This window comes from Purpureocillium takamizusanense, chromosome 1 (assembly GCF_022605165.1).
Source record: "Purpureocillium takamizusanense chromosome 1, complete sequence".
Classification (NCBI taxonomy): Eukaryota; Fungi; Ascomycota; class Sordariomycetes; order Hypocreales; family Ophiocordycipitaceae; genus Purpureocillium; species Purpureocillium takamizusanense.
In genome coordinates, this window is record NC_063068.1 from 2,449,109 (window position 1) to 2,464,811 (window position 15,703).

At 60.1% G+C, this 15,703-nt stretch overlaps 7 protein-coding genes across 10 annotated transcripts; 4 read left to right on the forward strand and 3 right to left on the reverse strand.

The window, feature by feature from the left end:
• Positions 1-629: 629 nt before the first annotated feature.
• Positions 630-2,130, forward strand: JDV02_000787 (Dihydrofolate reductase). The gene is made up of 5 exons (XM_047981640.1): positions 630-945; positions 1,055-1,133; positions 1,198-1,238; positions 1,324-1,825; positions 1,897-2,130. Exons 1-5 carry the CDS (start codon positions 909-911, stop codon positions 1,970-1,972), a joined length of 735 nt encoding a protein of 244 aa, XP_047837600.1. The 5' UTR covers positions 630-908; the 3' UTR covers positions 1,973-2,130.
• A 112-nt stretch (positions 2,131-2,242) lies between these two features.
• Positions 2,243-3,422, forward strand: JDV02_000788 (Dihydrofolate reductase). 2 transcript variants are annotated; one of them, XM_047981641.1, is made up of 2 exons: positions 2,243-2,567; positions 2,681-3,422. In XM_047981641.1, the coding sequence occupies exons 1-2, from the start codon at positions 2,430-2,432 to the stop codon at positions 3,290-3,292; spliced, it is 750 nt and encodes a 249-aa protein (XP_047837601.1). In that variant the 5' UTR covers positions 2,243-2,429; the 3' UTR covers positions 3,293-3,422. The 2 variants fall into 2 exon arrangements, with proteins under 2 accessions (XP_047837601.1, XP_047837602.1); XM_047981642.1 differs by having other exon boundaries at positions 2,251-3,422.
• Positions 3,312-4,736, reverse strand: JDV02_000789 (uncharacterized protein). The gene is made up of 2 exons (XM_047981643.1): positions 4,242-4,736; positions 3,312-4,141 (listed from the first exon to the last, which is right to left on the reverse strand). The coding sequence occupies exons 1-2, from the start codon at positions 4,681-4,683 to the stop codon at positions 3,546-3,548; spliced, it is 1,038 nt and encodes a 345-aa protein (XP_047837603.1). The 5' UTR covers positions 4,684-4,736; the 3' UTR covers positions 3,312-3,545.
• Positions 4,737-5,031: 295 nt separating this feature from the next.
• On the reverse strand, positions 5,032-6,930 carry CEM1 (Beta-ketoacyl-[acyl-carrier-protein] synthase II). Of its 2 annotated transcripts, XM_047981644.1 has the most exons (3): positions 6,262-6,930; positions 5,481-6,203; positions 5,032-5,422 (listed from the first exon to the last, which is right to left on the reverse strand). In XM_047981644.1, exons 1-3 carry the CDS (start codon positions 6,661-6,663, stop codon positions 5,261-5,263), a joined length of 1,287 nt encoding a protein of 428 aa, XP_047837604.1. In that variant the 5' UTR covers positions 6,664-6,930; the 3' UTR covers positions 5,032-5,260. The 2 variants fall into 2 exon arrangements, with proteins under 2 accessions (XP_047837604.1, XP_047837605.1); XM_047981645.1 differs by having other exon boundaries at positions 5,032-6,915.
• Positions 6,931-7,298: 368 nt separating this feature from the next.
• Positions 7,299-10,721, forward strand: JDV02_000791 (uncharacterized protein). The gene is made up of 8 exons (XM_047981646.1): positions 7,299-8,500; positions 8,549-8,888; positions 8,940-9,158; positions 9,212-9,407; positions 9,465-9,670; positions 9,723-9,749; positions 9,799-10,013; positions 10,077-10,721. Exons 1-8 carry the CDS (start codon positions 7,738-7,740, stop codon positions 10,562-10,564), a joined length of 2,454 nt encoding a protein of 817 aa, XP_047837606.1. The 5' UTR covers positions 7,299-7,737; the 3' UTR covers positions 10,565-10,721.
• PDX1 (Dihydrolipoyllysine-residue acetyltransferase) lies at positions 10,690-12,331 on the reverse strand. 2 transcript variants are annotated; one of them, XM_047981647.1, is made up of 2 exons: positions 12,079-12,331; positions 10,690-11,981 (listed from the first exon to the last, which is right to left on the reverse strand). In XM_047981647.1, exons 1-2 carry the CDS (start codon positions 12,179-12,181, stop codon positions 10,750-10,752), a joined length of 1,335 nt encoding a protein of 444 aa, XP_047837607.1. In that variant the 5' UTR covers positions 12,182-12,331; the 3' UTR covers positions 10,690-10,749. The 2 variants fall into 2 exon arrangements, with proteins under 2 accessions (XP_047837607.1, XP_047837608.1); XM_047981648.1 differs by having other exon boundaries at positions 10,690-12,093.
• A 221-nt stretch (positions 12,332-12,552) lies between these two features.
• On the forward strand, positions 12,553-14,213 carry JDV02_000793 (uncharacterized protein). The gene has a single exon (XM_047981649.1). It carries the CDS (start codon positions 12,813-12,815, stop codon positions 13,950-13,952), a length of 1,140 nt encoding a protein of 379 aa, XP_047837609.1. The 5' UTR covers positions 12,553-12,812; the 3' UTR covers positions 13,953-14,213.
• The last annotated feature ends 1,490 nt before the right edge of the window (positions 14,214-15,703 follow it).

The following is a 15,703-nucleotide window of genomic DNA, read 5'->3' on the forward strand; positions in this document are numbered from 1 at the left end:
CGTGGAAAGACCGCCGGGCGCTTGCACGGTCAGGGTGCTTCTCCCGCAACCATTCGAAGCTAACGGTGCATGCATCGAGACGGGGGACCAAGGAGAATATGTATCAAGTACCAACTTACTTCGCAGAGGCCCTTTCGGAGGGCCGCGACCACCTACGCGTTATTAGGTATACGAACGAGCAGATGGCAATATCGTCATCACCGCCTGTTTATCGGCAAGACCTATATACTGTATTCGTACATACGCGTGGTGGACTGAAATGGGCCTGCATGCTAACTTACCTTTTATACGACAGCTGATGTAAGGAACAGCGAGCCCCCCCAAGTGCGCGCCTTTGCTGGAGTGAAGCTCCTTGCACGGAATCGGCATGCAAGCGCAACAATACATAGGATGGATGGCCTGCGTCTGCAATGCTTGCCTGGTGGGGTCGTATAGGTGGTACGTGTGACGGCATGGAAGCCCCCCCCCATTCTTCAGGGGTTCGATTACTGAACCTGCAGCAGCAAGTCGCAGCGGAAGCAACCCAGCAGCCTCGGCTCAGACCTACACCAGACCCGGACCCCACAATGGATCGCCGACCACTGTGCTGCAGGCAGCGGAACGGATTCCATACATACATACATACCTAACTAAGTTAACTTTGTACTTGCGGGATGGAGATGCCGCCTGTCGCGACCCCATAAACGTTAGGACCTACTCTCTGTCGTCACCAATCCCTCTCAAAACCTCCGTGGACGGAGGAGTCTGGGCAAGGTCGCCGCATCCCACACACACACACTCCCCCTCAACGAACCCCGATTTCTCCTTGACCTGCTTCTACTGTCCCGCGGTCACGCAATCCGAGCCTCCTCGTCGCAATTCCCCGGAAAGCAGCAAAGACACCGACTACGCTTGTTGGGTTAGCCATCATGGGTGGCGGGCGCATCGACTGCTATCTCGACATAGGTCTGTCTTGGGCCCCCCCCTCCCTCCCCTGTTGATGCTCCTGGAGGCCGGAGGGACATCGGATGAGGTATGCGCGTGTCAAGATGGAAGCGCTGCTGACGCGCCACAGCCTCCCTCTTTAGCTATGTCGCCTTTGTCGACCTCATCGGCAACCTCGACACGCTCGCCGCACATGGGGTAAAGGTCGAGTGAGTTCACGCCCTTCGTTGCCTTCTCTCCTCTGACCCCATCTCTTGCTTACCGCCCAACCAGGTTCCACCCCGTCTTCCTGGGCGGCATCATGCAGGCCTCGGGTACGTAAGAGAGGCAACGAGAACCTCTGTACCTCTCTCTGTTGAGCCCTTGTTGGCATCATTTTGACTCATCACACACGGGCAGGGAACCGGCCGCCGTGGATGCTCCCGGCCAAGGCCAAGTACCTCTCGCACGACTCGCGCCGCGCCATGGCCGCGCGCGGCATCACCGACTGGGCCTCGCCCCCGAACCTCATGGAGCTCGCCCGCACCCAGTCGCCCCTGCGCGCCCTCCACTACATCAAGGCCAACTTCCCGCCCGCCGCCCTGCACGCCACCCTCGCCGCCCTGTTCCGCCGCTTCTGGGCCCCGCCGCACGCAAACTTCACCGACGACGCCGTCCTCGCCGCCACCCTGGCCGAGGTCGTCGTCGTCGACGATGGCGGCGGCAACAACAACAACCCCCAGGACCGGAGGAGGTTCTTCTCGGACGAGCAGGTGCGGGCCATCATGGCCGCTAGAGACGGCATGAAGGACTCCCTCAAGGAGGAGACGGGCAGGGCCCTCGAGCTGGGTGCCTTTGGCGCCCCTTGGATCTGGGTCACCAACGAGGCCGGCAAGGCGGAGCCCTTTTTCGGCAGCGATCGGTACGTGTCGACTCCTCCTCCTCCTCCTCCTCCTCCTCCTGCTCTTAGAACTTGCTGACTTGGGAGTATAGTTTTGCACAGATTTACAAGCACCTTGGCATTGCGTATCAAGACGTGAAGATTCTGGATCCGGGAGCCAAGCTGTGAGGGGATCCCGCCATCGATGGAACTTGGAAGCGTGCATGGCAAAAATCTAGCTCTTGTAAATTGACCGCCATATGAACAGATAGGATACATGGTTTCAACTGTCATGTAGAATAGGAGTTACAAAATCGCTTCATGTGCTGGGAAAGTAAAGTACGCGGCGGGCAATCCTGTTCGTTGTTGTTCGTATGACGGGTGTGAAACGCCACGCCCACCACCACTCACCCACCATCCCCACCACTCGTGCCACACTCACACAGTCACACCTCACCTCAAGATATTTATGAACGTCGTACGTACTTCAATACCACCACCGCCACCACTACCGCCCGTCACGTTCCGCCACCACACCTCACGGCAACACCAACATCCATCCATTCATTAATTCATTCGTTCATTGATTCTTCCATCATTCATTCAAGCCGCGTCCCCATCCCCACCCCCCCCTCTTCCGCCCGCCATGCAGCCCCTCGAGCTCACCCTCATCGTCGCCGCGACGCGCAACATGGGCATCGGCGCCCACGGCACCATGCCCTGGACCGGCCTGCGCAAGGAGATGCAGTACTTTGCCCGCGTCACCACCCGGCTCCCGCCTCAGGTGCGCGGCGGTCCCTTTCTTCTTGATGATGATGATTCTCGTTCACTACTCCCCATCCATGGTTTTCGTTGGTAGTATGCTAATTCGTTTTCTTCCTCTTGGTGCACGACCAGGCTCCCGCCGGCGCCGTCAACGCCGTCATCATGGGCCGCAAGACGTGGGACTCGATACCTCCCAAGTTCCGTCCGCTCAAAGACCGCCTCAACATCATCATCACCCGCTCCGCCCCTCCCCCTTCACTGCCTGCAGCGTCGTCGTCATCGTCCGGACTCCCCTCATCAGTAGCCGCCGCAGCACCGTCAGCTTCAACGACGGCAGCAGGCTCGTCATCAGCCGCAGCAGCACCGGCGCCGACGACCCTCTACACCGCGGAACCCGTACGCGTCCCCTCGCTCGAGCACGCGCTGCAGTACGCCCAGGCACACGCCGCCGCCCTCGGGCGCGTCTTCGTCATGGGCGGCGCGCAAATCTACGACGCCGCCCTGCGCCTGCCCGCCGCGCGGCGCGTCCTGCTTACCGCCATCGAGCGCGACTTTGACTGCGACACCTTCTTTCCGCTTCGCCTGGTGGACGGTGAGGGCGACGCCGACGACGGTGGGTGGGCGAAGAGGTCGCGCGCCGACCTCCGGGCGTGGACGGGCGAGGAGGCCCTCCCGGACGGACCGCAGGAGGAGGCTGGCACAAGATACGAGTTTCAAATGTGGGAAAAGGTTGCCTTGAAGTAGGAAAAGCGCGGGGGAGAGGCCGGCGGTAAAGAAGCACGAACTCGGGATTTGTATGTGTGTGGATAGACAGGGGCACCCTATTCTGGTGTCCCAAAGTTGGCATCGACTGGCCCAAGATTTACAAAGTGATATAGCATCCAATGCTTCTCATGACACCCCATTTTCGTTGACAATGTTACATTTCGCTCCCTCCCCTCCCTTCCTTTTTCGGATTATGCAAGGCGACAATGTTTTATGTTCACAAGTAGCCAGTCTATGCGGCGGCGGAGCCCGCTGAGCCCGACTGCTGCTGCTGCTGCTGCTGTTGCTGCTGCTCCTTCTGCTGTCCCGCCTCCGCCTGCTCATCCGCGCCTGCGCCTGCGCCGGCCCGCTTAAACGGCTCCTCGAGCCTCGTCCAGAACACGTCGACGGGCTTGGCCAGAATGTCCTGCGCGCGCTGCACAAAGGTCATGTCGGACGCGGCCTCGAGGGCGGCGAGGCTGGAGCGCATCCAGCCGACGATGGCGAGCAGGGCGCGGGGGTCGGCGGCCGGGTCGCCCTTGAAGAGGTTGCGCCAGACGGCGCTGGCGAGGACGGCGTCGCCCTTGATGAGGCCCTCGTCGTAGGCGAGCAGCAAGCCGCGCCACTGCACGAAGATGTCCTTGAGGTAGCGCTGGCGCAGCGCCGCCGACGTGATGCCGTGGTCGAGGTGCATCTTCTTCTCGCACTCGAAGAAGAAGTGGTCCACCAGCTGCTGCTGCCAGTTGCGGTAGGCGTCGCGCTCCAGCATCCGTAGCCGCGCGTTGACTAGGTAGAGCTGCAGCATCGTGACGTGCGACCACGTGCTGAAGCTGGGCTGCAGCTTGAAGGCTGTATGTGAAGACGTTGCGTCACTGTTAGTCCCAGTCCGCCTGCCGTCTGCCTGCCTGCCTGTCTGTCCGAGCGGCACATTAGGGGTTGAGGGACGTACTCTTGTGCCACACATTGGTCGCGTCGACGGGATGCCCCAACTCCTCGCCGTCCTCGAGCTTCTCCACCTGCTCATTCTTGCGCTCCTCCTCGGTGATGTGGTAGTCGGCCGCCTTGGAGCACGCCTTGTACAGGCGCTCTGAGGCTCCCAGCACGCGGTACGACTCAGCCAGGCCGCCCATGCCCAGGATCCGCCGCGCGCCCGTGCTGCTGAACCATCGAGCGGGCGCTCTCGTCGTCGACGTCACAAACGTGGACGTCGTTCTGCTGCCGCTGCCGCCGCCGCTGCTGCTGGCTCTCGTTTGTGTCGTCGTCGTCGGCGTTCGGGCCAGGGCGTGGGCCGCCGGCGCCGCGGTCCTCGCGGGAGCTCGTGGCGCGCCCGCGCGGACGGCGGACCGGACGAGCATGCGCGCATGTAACCGACAGGTCTCGCAGGTCGTCATTGTGCGCAAATGCGATGTGGTGTGGGAGGGCAAGCGAGGACGAAAGGGGGGGGTTCGTTGTGTCTGGACCGCTTCCGTTGTTCCGCGACGGCAGGTGGGCGACTTTTTTTCTCTGGCGTCACGACCTGCGGCTACCGCTCAGCGCGCATGACACTTCGACTTGTAGTGGAGGTGCTGGCAACAACGGGCCTGAGAATGCGTCTAGTGGATTGGGAACCCCCTGGGGCAGGCAGGGCAGGGTCCTAGGTACGTTATTGTGCCGGCAGGCCCACTGGGGGTCGGCAGAACGTCGGCTGGCGGGCTTTCTAGCGGCCGTTAGCGTAACTTCCTTCAGGTGCACACCTATTGGCTGTGGCGTCGCTGACGCTGGTTGGTGCGACTTCATTGACATCTATACTGCACTTCGTAACGGGACCTGGGCTTTTGACCAAGCCCAGAGTTTGCGTCAAATTTGCGTTTCTATCCTCATACCCCACCCAGATGCCCTTACATCGCTGCCAGGACTCAGACAAGTCTAAAGCGCAGTGTACAAATTATACAAAGTACGTGGCGGTACATGGTGGTACGGTTCTGCGACTCATTCGAACCGAGATATCACGAGGCTGCTGTTGGTGCCTCCAAATCCGAAGCTGTTGGTTACGGCTACGCCAACCTTTTTCCGCTGCGCTTCCAAGGGCACAAAATTGAAGTCGATGCCCACATCTGGCTGCTCGAGGTTGAGCGTAGCTGGTATCATGCCCTGTGTTATACGTTAGCAACGATGCGGCAACAGTAATCGATGGACCGCTGCTTCGGACCTCATGCACGGCCAGGATGCAGAAAAGGGCTTCGATGGCTCCTGCGGCACCAAGGAGGTGCCCAATGGCTCCCTTGGTGCTGCTCACGGTGACTTGCGCCTCCGATGAGACTCCCCCCTCGCCCAACATTAGACGACGGATCGCCGCAGCCTCGGCCACGTCTCCCACCTGCGTCCCAGTAGCGTGGGCGTTGATGTAGTCCACTTGCGACGGCCGAATCCCTGCGCTCCTCAGCGCGCGCTTCATGGCGAGGTATGCACCGTTGCCGTCTTCTCTCGGCGCCGTCATGTGGTAGGCGTCGCCGCTGCACCCGTACCCTCGCACCTCGGCGTAGATATTGGCGCCCCGCGCCTTGGCGTGCTCCAGCTCTTCGAGGACACACACGGCTGCCCCTTCGGACACGACAAAGCCGTTCCGGCCCGCATCAAACGGACGGCAGCTGCTGGTGGGGTTGTCGTTGAAGGCCGTCGACAACGACCGGGCGCGACCAAAGCCGGCAAAGGTAAGCGGGTGAATGCAGGACTCGGATCCCCCCGCTAACATCACGTCGGCGTCCCCAAGTGCGATGAACCGAGACGCATCGCCAATAGAGTGCGCACCCGTCGTGCAGGCCGTAGTCGCCGCGTGATTCGGGCCCTGGAACCCATGCCTCATGGCAATGTGTCCCGCGGCCATGTTGATGAGGATCTTGGGGACGAACAGGGGCGACACCTTCTTATAGCCCTGTGACAAATGCAGTCAGCGCAACGGAACTGATGCCGAGGTTCGCAACAGCCCTCACATCTCGTTGATGTGCCAGGCTGGTCTCGTAAATCTCCTCGAGGTTGCCGATACCGCTGCCCAGACACACGCCCGTCGCCTCCTTGCCCTCCTCGCTGGCAGACTCCCACCCGGCATCCTTGAGCGCCATTTCACTGGCTGCAATCGCGTACTGGGTAAAGAGGGACATGCGACGCTGCTCGGCGGTTGTGAGCCAGTCGGCCGCGCTCCACTGGCCGTCGGCATTGCCGCAAGGCACGACACCGGCGACCGTGCTGGTCAGTTCCTGCCAACGGGCTCGCGGCTCCCGAGAGGCGACGCTCGTGATGCCAGAGTCTCCGGCGAGAAGTCGGGTCCAGGTGCGCCGGACGCCGACTCCAAGGGGCGTAATGGCCCCGAGGCCGGTCACGACGACGCGACGCATGCTTGCCTTTCCATGTCCCGTTTCGGGAAACGTTTACGTCTGGAGCAAACCAAGCATCTGTGGCAAGTGAGGCATATGCCCTTGGGGCTACCTTGCGGCGTCCGGCCTGCTAGTCGGGTTCTGTCGCGGCAGGGCGGAATATGCAAGGACTGTTACGAAGTATCTATGCCCACAGATTCGGCTCCGACTGTTGGTTCGTTTGCGGGAGGTTTGCCAGGCGCGATAGAGCAGAAGTTGTGAATGAATGGGTGTTGGACCTGTTCAGTGGTGAGAGCTTTCCAGTCCAGGCTGGGTGGGCATGGCGCACTTGGGAAAGAAAGCTGGGGCCCATCCGTGGCGCCGGCCACTAGAGACGAAGTGGCTGATTGCCTCGAGAAACCGTGTGCGTGCGCTAGGCTTCTGCACCCGGACTCGGCGCACGCACCGGCCACAATAGCTCACTCAGCAATAGACGACGAAAGTGAGGGAGGTGTGCCACCGCCAGAGGTGCGATTAGGTACGGAGGAAACATGGAATACTTAATGAGGGTGAGGTTGTACTCCGTACCGCGGCCTGAGCTGAGGCGCGGCAGGTGCAACCCTTGTATTTCGTGGCTGCTCCAGAAAGGCATCTGTATAGTTAGCCGCTCGCGTACCCTCGCTCACCCTGCCTCGACATCCTGGTCCCTTTCTTCTCTCTGCCGTCCGTCGCTCACACGTTCCATCTCGCATTGCATTGCCACGGAAGAGCGCGCGCGCTGCCACGATACGGGGCCCCCTTCCGGGCCGCGAGTCCCGATCAAACGGTCACTCTGCGCCAGCGCACCACGCGACAGGGGACACGACACCTCGTTTCAGCCCGCGGCTAGCCTTCACAACGGTTGACCCTCGTGCGATGAACGCTTGACGAGGATACTCGCATTTGGTTTGCGATCGCCACGACAATCATCTGTTGTCAATTGCTCATCCTATCTTTGTCGACCCCCAGCAAGGACCAGACAAGCAAGAGGCCCGACTGAGTGAGACACATCCCGCATGGCATGGCAAGGTCCGATTGAACCGCCATCCCTCGTCTGATCCAGCCTCCGTCTGAAACATGACGCCAAAAGACGATGGCGGTCACACTGCCAACGACGGCACGGGCGCCGAAGCGACCGGTGTAGAGGTTGGTCAAGATGATGGCCGTGTCCCGAGCACCCGACATTCCTTTTCCTCTCTGCGGCGGCCAGATTCACCCCATGAGCCAAAGGACGACGAGCCCGAGGGCTATGAAACCGACTCGGAAAATGAGCCGCTCATGGACCCGAATCTGCCAGAGGATTACGAGCTCCAGGATTTGGCAAACCCGGAAGATGGGCTGCTCCCTGGTAACGAAGCGAAGCCTCATGATGAAGAGGACTCACCATACCCCGAAGTGCGGGCTGCCGTGCACAACTACGACCAAGATCTTCCTTGCAACACTGTCCGTGCTTGGACAATCGGCCTCTCGCTTGTCTTTCTCGGGGCTTCCATGAACACTCTCTTCTCGCTACGCCAGCCTTCCATCTCCATCAACGCACTTGTCGCCCAGATCATTGCCTGGCCTCTGGGACATGGCTGGGCAAGAGTCATGCCTAACCGGCAGTTTACTACCTTTGGCCACACGTGGAGCCTGAATCCTGGACCCTTCAATATCAAGGAGCATGCCATTATCGGCGTCATGGCTAGCGTCTCCTTCTCCGTCGCATACTCCACGGACATTATCCTGGCCCAGCTCATATTCTATAAGCAAAATTTCGGCATATTGTTCCAGCTTCTCCTCACCATATCTACACAATCTCTTGGCTACGGCATCGCGGGCACCATGCGCAAGTTTCTGGGTAAGCAATGCCATATTGCTTTGGCCAGTCTCCGCTGACCACGGCTAGTCTATCCCGCGTCCATGATCTGGCCAAGCAATCTCGTTGCCGTTACCCTTATGAATGCCATGTACGAAGAGAACACCCCAAAGGATCCATCCGTCCTCGGTGGCCGCATGCCTCGGTATCGTTGGTTCATGCTGGTCACGATAGGTGCCTTTGCCTACTACTTCATCCCAGGGTTTCTGGTCAAGTGTCTCAGCGTCTTTGCCTTTGCCACGTGGATTGCGCCGCAGAACGCTGTCGTAAATCAGCTGTTTGGAGGCACCACTGGCCTGTCCTTGATCCCGATAACCTTTGACTGGACTCAAGTTTCGGGCTATGTCGGCTCGCCCTTGATACCACCTTGGTAGGACACGTTGCGCGGACTGCTTGATGCATGTAGCTGACCGAATGCCAGGTACGCTATTGCTAACACAATAATTGGTGTCGTCGTCTTTTTTGTGCTTGGCTCCTCCGTTCTCCATTACTCGGGGGTCTGGTATGCCCAATTTCTTCCGATGAGCGACGCAAGTACCTATGACAACACTGGCCGGCCATACGACACTTCTCGCATCCTCACACCCGATTTCACGCTCGACGAGGAGGCTTACCAGAATTATTCTCCCTTGTTCATCAGGTGAGAAAACACTCATCGCCGCTTTGCGTGCCAACGAATTGCTAAGTGAATAGCACCACGTTTGCCATGGCATACGGCCTTTCATTCGCTACCATATCGTCTCTCATAGTGTACACCTTCATCCACTATCGCAAGCAGATCTGGAGGCAGTACAGGAACAGCACAAAAGAGAAGCCAGATATACATATGAAGTTGATGAAGAAGTATAAAGAGGCCCCCACAGTGTGGTACATGTCTCTATTTGTATTTGTTAGTCTCACACGAACTGGGCCTGGAAACCTCCTGCTAACGTGTACCACTTCCTAGATGCTCGCCGTGGCCTTATACACGGTTGTGGCTTATCCGACCCAGCTCAGCTGGTGGGCATTCTTACTTGCAGTGGCCATATCATTTGGCTTCTCGTTACCCATTGGCATCATTGAAGCGGTCACAAACAACCAGATTGGCCTGAATGTGCTCACTGAGTTCGTATACGGGTACATTCAGCCTGGCCGGCCATTGGCGCTTATGATGTAGGTCACCCTCCCAGTCTAGCGTCTACAATCATGCTAACCTGGGGTGAAGCTTCAAGACGTTTGGTTACATCACAATGTAGGAATGGCCCCTGGCCTGGTGCTACCTGTTCTGACGCTTGTGATAGGTCTCAGGCATTGCATTTTGTTGCAGACCTCAAGTATGGGCATTATATGAAGATACCCCCTCGGACAATGTTTTGGTCCCAGGTCGTGGCGACAACGGTCTCGTGCTTTGTGCAGATTATCGTTCTGAACTTTGCTCTCACAAGCATCGATGATGTGTGCGACATTCACCAAAAGGATCGGTTCACATGTCCTGGCGGTCGCGTCTTCTTCTCAGGTATGAAGGGCCCCTGCGTCAAGCTCTGATGCGCTTTCGGCCGTGAACTGACAGCACGGGCAGCATCCGTCATATGGGGCTTGATCGGTCCTGCGCGCATGTTCTCGCCTGGGCGCATCTACTCGGGCCTCTTCGTTTTCTTTATTCTTGGCGCCATCACTCCTGTAATCATCTACTACCTTGCCAAACGATATCCCAAATCCGCGCTCAAATATGCTATGGCGCCGCTCATCTTTGGCGGTGCAGCAGCGATACCACCTGCGACGCCTCTCAACTACTTCTCTTGGGCCATGGTTGGATTCGTCTTCCAGTACTGGATCAAGAAGCGTCACTTTGGCTGGTGGAGCCGTCTCAACTTCCTGACGTCGTGCGGGCTGGACTTGGGCTTGGCACTGGCGACGCTGTTCATATTCTTTGCATTTACCATGCACGGCATCGAGCCACCCAAGTGGTGGGGAAACAACGTTGTGTCGACAACAATGGACGTGCAGGGCACGGCGGTGGAGATGAGCGTGATGGAGGGCAAGAGGTTCGGGCCGGAATGGTGGTAGATTCGGGCAAGCTTACACATCATGCCGTATATACTCATCATGTCGTATATACTGGAGGCCAACGTGGACATAAATCTGAACGTGGAGCGCCTAGAGGACATGCTGCTGTATAGAATATGATTTTTGTCAGATAGTCTAGGGTCGTATAATAGTTACATGGCTTATAAAACTCCGCAGCGCGCATCTCACAGCACCAGCCGCCCAGGCTCCTCTTCCAGAATCACCTTGCACCGCTCGAGGAACACGTGTGCCCTTTGCTCCTCCTCCTTGGGCACGACGAGGCTGAAGACGTTCATGCCGCTCGACAGCCCCGGCACGGTGGGGACGCCAGCCGGCGCCGCAGCGGCCCTGCTCTTCCTGCGGGGCGCGAGCTCATCGATGATGTCGGCCTTGGTGGCGGCGGGCGGCGGCGCGGTCGCGAACAACGAGGCGGGAGGGATGGCGGAAATTTGCGGCAGGTAGACGCCGCGGGAGCCGGTGGCGGCCTGGACCTTGTCGAGGCCGAGGACCTGGTCGAAGAGCTCAGCGGCGGTGGGCTTGCGCGCGGCACGAGGCAGGTCATCGTTGGCGACCTCGGCGGCGCGGCTGACAAAAGTGGACACGGGGAGGAAGACGCCGAGGGTGTCGTGGATGCGCTTCTGGACCTCGACGACCTTGGCGAGCGAGACGGGGACGTTGACCTCGAGGGCCTGTGGCGCGGGAGGAGCGGCGGCGGCGGTCGTCTCTGCGGGTGCGGGCGCGGGCTTCTTGGCGGCCTCGGCGACCTTGATGTTGCTGAGGTCGAGGTGGGCGAGCTTGGCGAAGCGCGAGGACACGGTGGCGGGGGTGTCGGCGTTGATGGCACCGAGGTAGGCGAGGACGTCGCCCTTGAGCAGCCGACCACTCGGACCCGTGGGCTTGATGCGACTGACGTCCTCCCTGCTTAGGCCATTTTGCTTGACGAGGTGCTCGACGGCGGGCATGAGGGGGTAGCGCTGCTCGTGCGTCTCGCTCGACTGGGAACCGGAGCTCTGCTGCTGCTGGAGGCTCGCGGGGGGTTGCTGCTTCTTGTTGTTGGTCTCGGGCGCATCGGCGGCGGCCGAGGGTTCGCTGCCGGCAGACTGCTGCTTGTGCTCGTCGGCGGGGATCTCGAGGGCAGCGATGTCGTCGCCGGCCTCAGCGAGGACGGCGATGCGGGTGCCGACCTGGACGGCCTTGGCGCCGTCGGCGGACATGATCTTCATCATGACGCCGTCGTCCTGGGCCTCGACGTCCATGGTGGCCTTGTCCGTCTCAATCTCAAGCAGCACGTCGCCGGCGCTGAAGCGGTCGCCCTCCTTGACCTTCCAACTCGCGATGTTGCCCTCGGTCATGGTGGGCGAGAGGGCGGGCATGACGAAGTTGTGCGCGGCGAGGCATCGTGGCGAGGTACTGAGGCCTGTAGTAGTCGCGAATCCCCCATTAGCGAGAAAGACTCCATCACGGAAGGCCGGTATACAAAGTGCATAAGTGTATGTAGCAAGGCTAGCACCTACCGCGGGATGCTGCGGCGACTGCCGTCCGGCTGGTGGTGCTGGTGCTGCCCGCCGCCAGACGGGCCGTGGCACGGCACGCAGCGGCCGTCAGGGACGACGCCATTGATAAAGGGCGGAGGGAATGCGCCAACAAAGGACGACGAGAAAAAGGTGTTGCCAAGGAGGGAGAAGGGGGGCGGGTGAGGAGGAGAGCCGTGGGAGGCGCGGGCGACGCGAGGTTTGATCGTGCGAAGTAGCTTTTGGGCGAGCGAAGCGAAAGCGGTCGTCGGAGCTGTTGGGGAGCGCCGATATTGGGCGGGCCTGGCACGCTTTTTTGGTGGGACGGGCTACGGCGTCGCCCACCGGCCACGATGACAAAAACAGTTTCATACTAGATGTGGTGTGACCCTTACCAGCGGTATTATGTCACCTATCACTTCTTATCGTCTTCAAGCGGCGGCCCCCCCCCCCCCCCCCTGTCTGTCAAGTTCCGACCTGGATCAGATGGGACCCCTTCCCAGCGCATGACTGTGCATCTTTATTTTTTTTCTGGGTCCTCCAAGCTGTGAGAAGGAAGCCCATCGTCACGCCCCCAGCAGCCGCAACGACAAGGCATTGAACGACATCGACCCGAACGAGTGCCTCCGTCCCCGCTCCCCTCCTCGGGCCCCAATGGCATCATAATCCTCGAGAGAGACACTGCAGCTCCTCTATTAAGAGAATTGCACTTCTGACAGCGCGCTCACGACTCCACAATGGCGAGCGTCGCGCGGGCCGCCACGCTGCTGGCGCCCTGCCGGGCCGCTGCCGGCACGCGAACATCCAGAATCATCCAGGAGCTTCGTCTCCTCGCACGACAACGGCGTCCGACGCTCCATGCCCTGTGCCCGCCGTCACGGCTCTTCACCTCGTCCGCCCGCGTCCTCCGATCTCCCGTCGCCCCGAAATCCAAAAAGCCCTCCGTCTCACAACAGCCGCCCTCGCCCTCCCCATCCGCTCCCTCCCGGGCATCACCGTCGTCGAGCTCACCATCATCATCAACACTACCGCGATCACCATCATCAGCATCCTCCGCCGCCGCCGCCGCCGCTGTGGCACCCAGCCGCTACGCCTTCATCAAGAGCCTCGCCACCAAGCAGACCCCGACGCTGCTCTACGAGGCGCCGTCGCACTTCTGGTTCTACTTTGGCTGCTGGTCAAGCGGCCTCTCCATCGTCGCCTGGACCGCCCTCACGGGCCCCTCGGCCGTCCACCAGCCCGAGGGCGTGCCGCAGTGGGTGGGCGTTACGTTTGGCGCGTCGTACGTGCTCCTCGGCGCCATGGGCTTCTACCTGCTCTCCAAGACGCCCAACATCGTCAGCTCCATACGCGTCCTACCGGCAGCGGCATCCGGGACCCCGGCCGCCGCCGTCGGGCGCAGCAGCAGCAGTGGTGTTGCCGGCAGGGCCGCCGCGGCCGCGGCGTCGGCATCCGCGTCGGCGCCCATGCCGGCCGGCGCATCCTCCCCTCAGATCGAAATCACGGTGAAGCGCATGGTGCCTCTCCTGGCCCCTAAGGTGGTCACCGCGTCGTTGGACCGCGTGTCCCTCAAGTCGCGCTTCTCCCTACCCGACGAGTACGTGCCCGAGCTGCGCCGCCGCCACGAGGACGAAATGGCCCGCCGCGAGCGAGAGCGGCTCTGGCGCTTCGACAAGGAGCACCTGCTGACGATGCCCTTCCGCCGCACTGGCCGCGCGTTTGGCAGCTTGTTCCGCGGCGTCCGCGCGGCGTGGACGGACATGGGCTTCGGCGTCATCACCGTCGATGGCAAGGACTACAAGGTGGACGTGACACAGGGCTTTGCCCACGATGGGTTCCGCACCCTAGAGCGCATCGTCGCGGTCGGACCTAAATGAGGACTCTCGCATCCCCCCCCCCCGGTACTAGCCCGACCTCTCGGGCCCGCGACTCGTGCGCGGCCACTTGATTGACTGTATAGTTGTATCACAACCCGTGCCGTGTAACCTCATACGGCGCACGAGGCTATTGTACTGTACTGCACCGTATGCCAATGTACTATATCCATTATAGAGCGTTTTTGATTGTCATCTGACACTTCCTGTGGGCTCGCCGGATCACAAGCCCATCACAATTTGACGTCATGCGAAGCATTCGGTATACTATGAAAAGTCCATTGGCATACCTTCACCAATGCTCGGTGGCTGTTTCAGCGCGCCGGTGCCACCAGAGCACGCTCCACATCTCATTGACCCCGGCGCCGTGAAACACCGCTTCCTCAGCGCCACGTCCACAGGCAGCCACGTTTCAGACGCCGCCTCTGTAAATGTGCGAAGCAGGCATGGCATAGGTAGGTAGCCGATACCTCGTGAACTTTCTACGGCGATCGGCCGCCTTGAGTCAAGCCTCCCTATTCTACATTGGGAAACCGTGCTGCTTCTCCAGAGATGAACATGCAAGTCATGAACGGACCAAGATGAAGAAAATCAAATGCAAGGCTCCTTCACGGCCAAGGATCGACGTGGCGTGGCCTTGCGTGGCGGCCGCCGGGGTTTTGCAGGGACGAGACATCGAGAGAGACGTGTAACCCCCCTCCCTTCTGCGGAGCGACTCGTCGTCAACCTCGACTTGATCCAAATTACCCCGCGGGATGTACATCCTTGATGCCTCGTTGTTTCGTAGCGTAGAGTGGCTAGCCTATTACCATTGACTTCCTTCCTGGTCGTACTCTGTCTCGATCGCGCACGCGCACTGGCGATGCGATTTCCGGGGTAAAATTGCGCATCGCACCAGTGTCCCCGGCATCAAGCTCGTGGTTAGACAAGCAAAAAGACGACACTGCCCTTCACTCATGCAACCTGAGGAGCGAGGGGGCCAACCCTGAGGAGTCGAGGACCCAGAAGGATCGCTTGCTTCCCCAGTGTCTCGTCTCGCCCGTCCGCGACCAACATGGAATCGGACGACTGTCTGTGCTCCAGTCCTACGGGGCATGGTGCCAAGACAACCCCAAGAGGCTCTTGTGTCGAGAATGACGCCATACGCAAGCTGCATAGAGACGCATGAGGGACCTTCGTCGCCGGCTAGCAGCAACGAGGGGCGTCCGGGCCAACGAGGGCACAGAGCTCGTCTCCCTTGGAGGTATGGCTGGGGGCAAGCGGTGAGGAGCGCCCCGACGCTTGGCTGCGAGTCCACAGGGAGCCGACCATGGCAAAGTCATGTGCTTGTCCAGTCATGTCTGTCTGTCTGACAACCGTCGTCGCCAGACGGTTGGTCGTTGCAGAGTTTTGACATGGAGGTATTTCTGGAACAGCCGCCAAAAGCGCAAGCGACTCAGCTACACCACTTCCTCCATCCACCAGCGGCACCCCTCCCCGTCAGGCCATTCATGCAGCCATATCATAACTTACTTCCCTTGGCCGTGGCATAATCTGCAGCACTCGAGTGGTAGCTCGTTTTTAAACCGCCGTCTGATCGGCCTCAGGTTGAGCGGCGTTTCTCCGGCATCTGCAGGCGATTCCCGCCTTGACAATGATTGCCCGGATCACCTTCCAAGCTCCTTCTGCACCTCGTTGATCGTGTCTCGCTGTTGGTTCTTGCGAGGCAGCGTGCGCAGCATCATGGCCCACCGCTCCGTCTGAAAGGCCTTCAT

Excerpts from the sequence above, each read along its gene's own strand:
- JDV02_000787 (XM_047981640.1), top strand. The coding sequence starts at position 909 with ATGGGTGGCGGGCGCATCGACTGCTATCTCGACATAG. Across the intron at positions 1,239-1,323 it reads CGGCATCATGCAGGCCTCGG|GGAACCGGCCGCCGTGGATG; the intron begins GTACGTAAGAGA and ends ACACACGGGCAG. Across the intron at positions 1,826-1,896 it reads CCCTTTTTCGGCAGCGATCG|TTTTGCACAGATTTACAAGC; the intron begins GTACGTGTCGAC and ends TTGGGAGTATAG.
- JDV02_000788 (XM_047981641.1), top strand. The coding sequence starts at position 2,430 with ATGCAGCCCCTCGAGCTCACCCTCATCGTCGCCGCGACGCGCAACATG. Across the intron at positions 2,568-2,680 it reads CCACCCGGCTCCCGCCTCAG|GCTCCCGCCGGCGCCGTCAA; the intron begins GTGCGCGGCGGT and ends GTGCACGACCAG.
- CEM1 (XM_047981644.1), bottom strand. The coding sequence starts at position 6,663 with ATGCGTCGCGTCGTCGTGACCGGCCTCGGGGCCATTACGCCCCTTGGA. Across the intron at positions 6,204-6,261 it reads GCCTGGCACATCAACGAGAT|GGCTATAAGAAGGTGTCGCC; the intron begins GTGAGGGCTGTT and ends CATTTGTCACAG. Across the intron at positions 5,423-5,480 it reads GCATCCTGGCCGTGCATGAG|GGCATGATACCAGCTACGCT; the intron begins GTCCGAAGCAGC and ends CGTATAACACAG.
- JDV02_000791 (XM_047981646.1), top strand. The coding sequence starts at position 7,738 with ATGACGCCAAAAGACGATGGCGGTCACACTGCCAACGACGGCACGGGC. Across the intron at positions 8,501-8,548 it reads CACCATGCGCAAGTTTCTGG|TCTATCCCGCGTCCATGATC; the intron begins GTAAGCAATGCC and ends GACCACGGCTAG. Across the intron at positions 9,159-9,211 it reads TATTCTCCCTTGTTCATCAG|CACCACGTTTGCCATGGCAT; the intron begins GTGAGAAAACAC and ends CTAAGTGAATAG.
- JDV02_000789 (XM_047981643.1), bottom strand. The coding sequence starts at position 4,683 with ATGACGACCTGCGAGACCTGTCGGTTACATGCGCGCATGCTCGTCCGG. Across the intron at positions 4,142-4,241 it reads GACCAATGTGTGGCACAAGA|CCTTCAAGCTGCAGCCCAGC; the intron begins GTACGTCCCTCA and ends CTTCACATACAG.
- JDV02_000793 (XM_047981649.1), top strand. The coding sequence starts at position 12,813 with ATGGCGAGCGTCGCGCGGGCCGCCACGCTGCTGGCGCCCTGCCGGGCC.
- PDX1 (XM_047981647.1), bottom strand. The coding sequence starts at position 12,181 with ATGGCGTCGTCCCTGACGGCCGCTGCGTGCCGTGCCACGGCCCGTCTG. Across the intron at positions 11,982-12,078 it reads AGTCGCCGCAGCATCCCGCG|GCCTCAGTACCTCGCCACGA; the intron begins GTAGGTGCTAGC and ends CGACTACTACAG.